The sequence below is a fragment of the Catharus ustulatus genome, chromosome 1, assembly GCF_009819885.2.
Source record: "Catharus ustulatus isolate bCatUst1 chromosome 1, bCatUst1.pri.v2, whole genome shotgun sequence".
NCBI classification, from domain to species: domain Eukaryota; kingdom Metazoa; phylum Chordata; class Aves; order Passeriformes; family Turdidae; genus Catharus; species Catharus ustulatus.
The window spans coordinates 43,257,944-43,267,822 of NC_046221.1; the positions used below are offsets into that span (position 1 = coordinate 43,257,944).

The window sequence follows — 9,879 nt, forward strand, 5'->3', positions numbered from 1 at the left end:
ATCATAAAAGTGAGGACAAGATAACTGTCTTGGCCAAGGGAACACAGAATCATAACAGAATAGTTTAGGTTGAGGTCAGCTAGTCCAAGCCCACACTAGTGAAACCAAACATACTAAGACTTGAGGTTTCATCTTCTTCTACTTTCTATGTTGCATATACCTTTTGAAATCATAACAACTGCATATGTATTTTTCCCCAACCTATACTAAAAAACACTTGGAAAGTCAACACACTTTGAATATACTGAGTTATGCTAGGAAAGACCAGCAGCAGATTTTTGCTCTTTAGCTATTCTTCAGCAAGAATACCAAAACAGAAAATCTCAAACCAGTGTTTATCTAAAACTCCTAGGTAGTTTTTAGCAATCTTGTAATCAAATAAATTCTAAGTGCTAATTTTTAAGACTTCTTACAACTCAAACATTTTATTGTAATGCCTTTCTATGTACAGAATCTTCTCTCCCTCTCAGAGGAGAGAGAAATATATGAGGAAATTAAAGTCCATTAGCTGACAGAAGTTTGATTGATAATGCACAACATATTAATGTAATTAACATTTATTGCTACCTGGGACAGATATAAAAGTACAGTAATTTCACAACTATAAGGCGCACCCTTTTGACTAAAATTTTTCCCCAAACCTGGAAGTGCGCCTTATAGTCTGGTGCGCCTTATATGATCTACAAAGTTGTGACATTTGCCACCCCGGAAGTGAGAGCCGCAAGGGGGGGTGGTGCCGTGGGAGCGCCGAGTAGCGATGGGGGGTCAGCCGCGGGCAGCCCCAGGCACAGGGAGCAGTGCAGGCAGGAAGGCAGGGGGCGGCCCCAGCCACAGGGAGCAGCGTGGGCAGGGAGGCATTACTACTTCGTTACTTTGTTGTGCGCGGCGGCCTGAGCCGAGGGGCCACAGCTGATAGGGGCCGGTGGGGCCGCAGTGCTGGGGCCAGCGGGGCCACAGCTGATAGGGGCCAGCGGGGCTGCGGCCAGCACGGGCCAGCGGGGCCACAGCCATAAGGAGCTGGCGGGGCCGCAGTGCTGGGGGCAGCGGGGCCACAGCCCAATAGAGGCCAGCGGGGCCGCGGCCAGCGGGGTCACAGCCAATAGGGGCTGGCAGGGCTGCAGCCAATAGGGGCCAGCAGGGTCACAGTGCCGTGGCCAGCAGGGCCACAGCCCGATAGGGGCCGGCGGGGCCGCAGTGCTGGGGGCAGCGGCGCCACAGCTGATAGGGGCAGGCGCGGCCAGCGGGGCGACGGCCAGCACGGGCCAGCGGGGCTGCGGTGCTGGGGGCAGTGGGGCCACACCTGATAGGGGCAGGCGGTGCGCCAAGCCGAGCGAGGGACGGGAGGCAGGGCGGCTGGGCTGCCGAGCCAAGCGAGGGACGGGAGGCAGGGCAGTGGCGCCACTGAGCCGAGCGAGGGGTGGGCGGCAGGGCTGCTCCGCGGAGCAATGAGGGGGAACAGCATGGTGCCACAACAGAGCCACGAGGCGGAACGGCACGGCAGGAGCGCCGATCCGAGCGAGGGACGGGTGGCATGGCAGCAGCGCCGCCGAGCCAAGCGAGGGACAGGCGGCAGGGCGGCTGTGCTGCCGAGCCGAGCGAGGGACAGGCGGCACGGCAGGAGCGCCGAGCCGAGCGAGGGACGGACGGCACGGCAGGAGCGCCGAGCCGAGCGAGGGACGGACGGCACGGCAGGAGCGCCGAGCCGAGCGAGGGACGGACGGCATGGCAGCGGCGCCGAGCCGAGCGAGGGAACGGCAACGGCGGCTCCGCAGAGCCGTGAGGGGAAACAGCACCGCAGCAGCATGGAGCCGCAAGGGGGAGGCGGCCCCGTGGCTGCGCCGAGCCACGCCAGCCGGCACCGGGGGCGGGCGGGAGTGCCAGAGCCCACTGCACGGGGAGGGTGCCTGGGGCTGCCTTTGAAAGCTTACAACGATCTGTGAAAAATGTTTCCAAATTGAGCCCCTGCCAGTAAACTCCACGATACAGGGTTTCCGTTACTAATTCGTTACTTTGTTGCACGCCGCAGGGATCTTCACAGCAAAAAAAAAGGTGCACCTTATAGTCCGGTACGCCTTATACCGGGGGGTGCACCTTACAGTCCAGTGCGCCTTATGGTCGTGAAATTACTGTATATATGTTTAGAAAAAATGTCACTCACAATACATGTATACTCATATATGGCTTTTCAAGTTACAAAGCTTAAAACATTTAAGATATTTACCTTTTTTTTGTTTGTTTCTGGATATCTCTAAAGTATATGAAAAAGTAATGCTGCTTAGTTTCAGGTAAAAGGGAAAACTTCATATTCCCTGGGCTCAAACATCACTGTGTATTAATATTATGAAACAGATTTTTTTTTAAGTTCTACTGAAGCAAAATAGAAAACAGAGCCTTATGCACCTTCAAGAATAATTACCATCATCCTCCATTTAATTTCAAAATTTTGAAAAATCCTGTAGCTTCTTTATTTTTAACTGTGGGATTAATTAAATTAACAACTGACTTCCATACACAAGCTCACAAAGTAAAATATTTCTGACATAGCATTTTTGATATAGCATTTCAAGGTAGAACAAAAATCAGGTAGATTTTGTATCTTCCTTTTGCAAATAACATAAAAAGGCCTCCTTTTGCAGAGTAAATACAAAAGAACAAAAATTCTCCATTATACCAAATTGCATTCACACATTAATACAACAGTGAGGAAACAGAAGTGATGTTTCTAGGAAGCGGTGCTATGCACCAAAGCTGAACACAAGTAAAAGAAAAACAACAGATTTAATTTTGCACCGAAGTCAGGCTAGGAAGCAGTTGAAACAAAGCCAAACCAATCTGCTTACACACAGTATTTCACTGTCTTGTTAACAAAATGGAAAGTCTCATACTCAACCAAACACTGTTTCATTTTTATCCCAACACTGCTACTACTTCGTTCCCCTGATGAACTTCAGTTAGGGGTTCTGAAAGCTCCTCTGTCCAAGGTGCTACTCTGTTCACAAAAAAGATTTTGAAAACATCCTTCTTGCTGCTGCCCCAAACATACAGGTAACCATAACAACAGAAACCCTCCCCAGCCTCCTCCTTTCTCACTACTCCAGGCAAAAAGCACATTTACTGAGCAGAAAATCAAGTATCACTAAATGTTCTGCAACAATACAGAATTCAGCAGAACATTCCCCCTAAGACAGGAAGGGTGAGCAATCAGGTGAATGGATCTCCTGTATGTGCAGGCAAACAGGCACTTATCTATGTCCTGCTACACCAACTGTTCAGCCATGAACTATTACATTTGAGAGGACTTAGGCTCTCCATTACAGAATTTCTTCAAACTTTCAATTAACATTTTCAAATTCAAAATATTTACTGCTCATGTTACTTCCACATTTCTTTCAGTTTGGCAAATGAAAACAGAAGTAGAATTTGTCTGGTCCTATAACCAGACATTTCTGTACATGGAAGAACAATCAATGTGTTATCTCCAGAACAGACATGAGCTTTGACTGTCTGTTTAAATTGTTTCTCCATTGTAAAGTGTCCAGTGTGTTTAAAATACATCAAGGCAAAGAAGCAAGAAATGAACATTTCTTTTGTATCATCATTATTGGTAGCCTGCCCCTCTTCAATCCAGGACTGTGATTTTTTTTAACAGCTCTTTGAAAAATCCTGGATGCCTACTTGTTTGTAGTCTATAATCCTAGTGGTTCCTTGAAGGAAGTTTTTTGTTTGCATTTTAAAGCAATTAAAATTCAGCTTGATAGGGGAATTCTACAACTCATCGCTAAAAAACATGTTCAAACAAAGCTAAACAAAATTAGAAGCAATGGACCCAATTAGCATCTTCTGTACACCCCACATCCCCAAGCACACTTTTGTGAATCAGCTTTACACTTTTTACAATGCAAAAGACAGCTTCTGGGTAGAAAAATACAGAACATCCAATATCTGTAGCATAAAATATTGAATATTTTTATTAATAGAAAAAATTCTATCTTGCTTAAATATGATAGAACAAAGCCATCAAGTCGAAACTTGAGTTATCGAATGGGGCTAAGATGCCTTCCCAGAATGCCAGAGCAATCTCTATTCCACACCACGTGGAATGCCTGAATCCTGACACAGTGGTGTAGAGACATAATGATCTTCCTACTAGAACCAAGCACATGTGCACTATAGCTATTAAATACTTGCACAAGCTAATAACTGCCTTTTCTACAGCTGCATATTAGTGAAAGAGGCTTGTTTACACGTTCTACACTAATTGAAGAATGCCTTCTACAGAACAAGACCAAAATAATCAGAGTAAGCTAAATTTAGTTTGCTTTCAGAGAATTAAAAACCAAAATTCATTATGCTGATGAGAGCCTTCTCTACAATCTCTCAAACCAACGTGGAAGTTCACAATAAGTAGGTCATAACAAGTTTACAAATAACTTGTCACTAAATTTTCATTTGCTCATTGAATAAAAATCATCTCCTTCTCCAAGTTTATTTTACTCTGCCAGATAAGTTTTTCCTCTCACAAACAATTCACTCAGTGTATTTGTGGCACTGAAAAATTAAATAACTTTTCTGAGAAGCACCTTAATTATACTTCAGAATTTCAACATGACAGAAAGCAAATTGCAGACAACTCTTCCAGCAAGTCTTTTGGCATGTCCTGCACCACAAGAATACACAGCCTGACTGTGGAAACAGGTACAGAAGTAACAGTGTTACCTGTGCTTGGACAGACTCACAGTCAAAGAAGGGAAATACTGCAGAGAATTCTACAGTGACTATGAACAGCATCCATTCCTAGCTCAGTCCTTCTTTAACACAGCAGGAAGTTCTCTAGTGTATTTTATCTAGTCCCTACCAAAATAGAAAAATCCCATGTTACTATCCACAGGACACCTTTATTGGTATTCTTGCCACCAACCTGCCTGGAGAACACAGAACCACAATTCGGAGATAGATCCAGTAACCAGCAGCACCTCTGACACTGATGAGACAAACTAAAATAAATGCAATTCTAGAATTTCAGAACTTTCCATGCTGTTCTAAGTGACTTCTACTACAGCATCCTTGTAATTCTGGATTTTTGGAAGGGTATTATAGCAGGAAGGACACAACAAAGAAGTACTACTTAATTCTAAAAAAATGTAGCTACAAAACAAGCAATTAGAATTTTATCTAGGTCAATGCCCCATCAAAACAATTTACACTTTAGAAGCATAGCTCTGCTGACCTAAACACAATTTGACTACATTTGCAAGGCTTTAATTGCCGGCAGAAGGTGAATTAGTTGCAAGAAGAGGACAAAAAGAAACCCTCTGAGTTAACTTCTGCAGTACTAGAGAATTTAAAATATTTGAGATTAATATGCATTATATGAACAAGCAATATTTTATCAGTTTCACTGATGAAATTATAACAATGAAGCTGTCAGCTTTTGGAAAAGGAAAAAAATAAAAGAAAAACCAATTTTTGTAGTGTTGAGTACAAATTTAAGTAAGCAGGTTTTATACCCTCACGAAAATTTGTTGTATCAAAACTTAATTTTCAAGTTCTTTATATTCCACAGGTCCACTAGAAGAAAGCAGCAAGCTAAACCTGCTCTTGAAGATATCCTGGAAATGGCTGTAATTGCAGAAGATGGTACATGTACACACATAAAAATGTACCTGTAAATTAGCTGTGGATTGTGCTTCTTTCCAAGCATCCTTACAGCCACTGGACAAGAGCAGAGCTCCAAGATTCAAACAGGCCTAGCCCTGGTAATTGAGATGTCTGGGGTAAAGACAAAATGTGGACATGAGGCAGCTGAACTCTCACTGCCCAGTAAACTCAATGCTTTTATCATCGAGTAAAATACATAAAAAACCCAAGCCCACTAGTGATTCAGTAGAAGCATAATTGTGCAATACAGACACAGAGAGTCAGGCATACGAGTGTCACTGGATGATTTGACATAATTAAAATTGTAGGCAAAGAATATACTGTGCTCCAGAGACAGAGGAATGTATGAAACACAAAGCCAGATAGAAAACAACTATTCAATTCTCTTGCCAGCTGGAAGCCTGTGTTCTAGTGCATCCTGGAATGACTTTGAACATTACTGCTTGGATGCATACAGCAGTTTATTGGATAAACTGTTAGTTCAGGTCTCTGAATCCAAGCCTTCACACATTCTACAGCACTATGGATTCCATCCATAATCTGTAATGGTGAGTTGTCCCCTCTACTCTAGTTATAAGTATCGGTTTTCTCATCACAAAAACCACCTCCTGTGATAAACAACCTTTATTACACAAGTGAGCAAAAGGCAGTCCCTGAGAAGTAGAAAAAAGAGAAAAAATTAAGCAAGAGCAACAAAAACACACTGCTTTTGCTATCTGCAAAAAGTAGCTACAAATGTCAATGACAGCACTCAACTTCCTTAAGAAAGCATGGACATTTTGCATTTTCTGCTGGTACAGTTCACTAAACAAGGTAGCTGTGGCCACTATGACAAAACTACCTAGGAATCAGAGCATGAGGGACTTACAGTAAAGTTTAGAAAAGCTTGTACTTCCATTATTTGTTCATACAAGAACAGAAAGATGGGAAATTTTCATGTCACATGTGGTGTTAGTCAGAGTGAAGCAAGTGAAGCAACTTAAATCAATTAATTTTGGGCTGATTTTGAGCAAATGATTAGCAACATTATTTGTTAACCTTCACTTCACAAAACTATGTGCCATATCTAGAGATTAACATTTGGCATTCCAGTCTCCTTTAGTTGGTTAACTCCAACTGCTTTCCAGGTTCTTAAAAATGAGATGTTAACAGAGCTAAAAATAAATACTGAAATATCAGAATTAGCATGCCAGACACAGACAGGTTCCCAGAACAACTAGGCATACAACTACACACACTGCTCGAAAAATAAAAAAGCTTTAGGCAAATCAGAAAACCTGTCCTAGCAAACAAAAGAACATAGTGGGTTTTTCCAGTTGGTTTTTCAGGGTGGGGCCATGAGAGGTTGGAGGTTTAAGGGATTTTTTAAAATGCAGTTTGTACTGAAAATAAGCACTCATTTGTTATTATAAATTGTATTTCATCTGGCAAGTTTTGACCAATATGACTGTTTATACAGTATTCACCTGCCACGAATTGACTGAAAACCATCAAGATACTGGTCAGCTTTACACCTTTTGCTTAAAAGTACTGAAAGTATAAAGAAACTGAAAAGAATCATCTGTATTAGTAGCAAAAGTTAGTACAAAACTCTTTAGAGGAACAAATCTTAAACATAGAGGAAATGTTCGATAACAGAGAAACTGTAAACACAGATCAAGAATCCAAACAAACAGAACTTCACATACTGAATCTGTCCAATACAGAATATGTAAGACCTCTCCTTTGCCTGTGCCAGTGTGCTTCAGGTGCAAGCATCATGACTTGCAAGTGAACAACAAAGATTAGGTATTCTCATGAAAAACATGGCCATGGTCCTCACTGGCCAGTTCTTAGATCTGATATTCTTTTTCCTAAATATATGCCAAATTTGAGGGGTTTTTACCCCTGCTGGATCAAGGCCTTCCAGAAAACAAAATTTCTAAGCAAGAATTAAAATTTCTTCTATAAACCCATATATTTTCAAAAAATGAATCAGTCAAATAAAGGAAAAAAGCTATCACATTAAGTCATTCTATAAGCTCTATATAAATGGTAAAAATTTATATACAACAGGTTGCATAGCACCAACTAAATGAGCATTTGGAAACAATCTATGATATCCTTTCTATCTCTGAAGGAAGCAGTCTCCAGCTACTGAGTAGTAAGGATTACCTGACTATGAAGAGAGAGGAAAAAGAAACAGTATAATCTTCTTGACAAGGCTCACAGCTTGAAGAAGAATCTTCCAACTTCAGTAAGGACAATCATCCAATTTAGGTTCAAAGTGTCTCATAAAAAGCAGTCAATCGTTTTGAAATATTTCCTTTGTTTAATATCACTGCAACTTCCAATCTCAATATCCTACTTAATTACATAACATACAAAGCAAGAAATTAAAGGGTAGTAAGTCTTGTAAGAGCTTCAGAAAACCATGCCATCATCCTTGCACAGTCTTCTCATTCTCAGTCAGTTTTAAGTAACCACTCAGCTTATCAAAACAGGAAGAAAGGATCACAGTGATTGCTTTAGGATTACAGAGGGAAAAAAAAAGCCTAACTCGAAAAACCTCAAGAGAGTACAAGCCACAAGACTATGCAGAATCATAATGTTCACAGAGTCTGCAAGAATATCTTTACTGAGTTTTAATCCTGTTTCCTAATATCAACAGGGTTCTTTCCAGTGACAGGGAGGTTGGCAAAAGGAGTGGAAGAAGAAGCTAGTTAGAAAACCATACACCTGGTCTCATTATGTTGCCTACTAGCAATAGTATTTAATAGTCTTTCAGGAAAACAAAAATAACAAAAAACACACCACATTAATAATACTACTAACAATTATTCATACACATACACTTGAAAGCATCCATTTCTCTCTGTCTTCCATTAAGCTTTTAATTTTGACGTATCATTTTCCTTCATGAATTGCAGCTGGGTGTCTCATTACCGCCCTATCAAAGTCCCCTTCCGCACCTCTCACCTTGCCGAGGGCCAGGCTGGACTAACGCCCTGGGTGGAGATGCCGGGCCAGCAGCACTGCCGCTGGTGCCGCCACGCTGGGTGCGAGTGGGCAGGGCAGAGCCCGCACGGCCCTCCCCGCCCTCCGGCCCGCAGGCAGCACCGTCATTGATGCCGCTCGGGCCACGGAAGCGGTTTTTGTGTCCGCATGACACACCGCAAAGCGCCGGCAAGCGGCACCGCCGGCTGCGGCGAGGGAGGGCTCGGGAGCCGCACGCCCCCGAAGCCAAGATTCACGGGGGAGAGAGACAATAACAGCTCCCCATACAAGCCATCCCCGCCTAGGGAGCCAGGCTGGAGGAAGGACAGTGAGGGGATATGGCGAGGTACCTACGATGAGGGGCGTATCTAAAGCATCTGTGGACAATCTCCAAAATGAAGCAAAGCCACGCAAGGGAGGAAGAGGAAGGGTTAAGACAGCGCCTTTTCACCCATCACCCTCCTTTCCTTGGGGCGCTAAACAAGGGAAGCTCCAGGCGCCCAAGAGAGGGCTCAGGAGCCAGCCTGTGTGCGGCGGGGATGGCAGAAGGATCGGGATGCCTTCCGCAGTCAGTGTGCGGAGGGGAAGGCAGAGGGATCAGGATGCTTTCCTCACCCAGCAGGAGGACGTTCTTCCCCGAAGGCAGCTTAGAGCGGGAGCGCGTGGACACCTCGCTGAGGATGCAGGACCTGGCGCGGAGAGACGACAGCGCTTAGGAAGGGTCTCCCGCTCCCTCCTGGTCCCCACCCTCGCCATCTCCCGGGGATGGGGGGGCTACGGCATGAGGGGCGGGGGGCAGGGCAGAAGCTGCCACTGCCAAGGGGAGGTGCCCCCCCAGCTCAGTGACGGAAAGGCACCGAGCGCCAAGCGGGGGTGGGGGGATTATCCAGCCCCCTTCCCCTCGCCCCCCGCAGGGCACTGAGGCGCTCCGAGGGCGGCGGCCAGCGCGCCCGGGTCCGCGGGGCGGGGCGGGCACTCACCAGAGGTTCTGCCCATCGTCCTCATCGCCGGCCGCCCGCAGCTCCGCGTTGTTGTTGTTGGCCGTGGCCGTAGAAGCAGCGGAGGAAGCAGAGGAAAAGCTGGCAGCCGAGCCGAGCCCGGAAGAAGAGGAGCCGAAGGAGCCAGCTCTCCCCACCGCCGCCGCCATCTTCGCTGCTGCCTCCTCCTCCCTCCCCTGCCCCGCCGCCTCCCCGGGACGCGGAGCGGGCGGCGGCGCCGCGGTGCCGGCGGGGACCCGGATGTTCG

At 45.2% G+C, this 9,879-nt stretch overlaps 1 protein-coding gene across 1 annotated transcript in view; it reads right to left on the minus strand.

The window, feature by feature from the left end:
• The window catches only part of DYNC1LI1 (dynein cytoplasmic 1 light intermediate chain 1), a 30,189-nt gene extending 20,357 nt beyond the window's left edge, over positions 1-9,832 (minus strand). Inside the window, exons 1-2 of the mRNA XM_033057372.2 lie at positions 9,615-9,832; positions 9,250-9,323 (exon numbers count right to left, since the gene is read on the minus strand). Coding sequence (XP_032913263.1) covers positions 9,250-9,323; positions 9,615-9,781 — 241 coding nt within the window. The 5' untranslated portion in view covers positions 9,782-9,832. The remainder of the gene's footprint in view (positions 1-9,249; positions 9,324-9,614) is intronic.
• Positions 9,833-9,879: the final 47 nt, after the last annotated feature.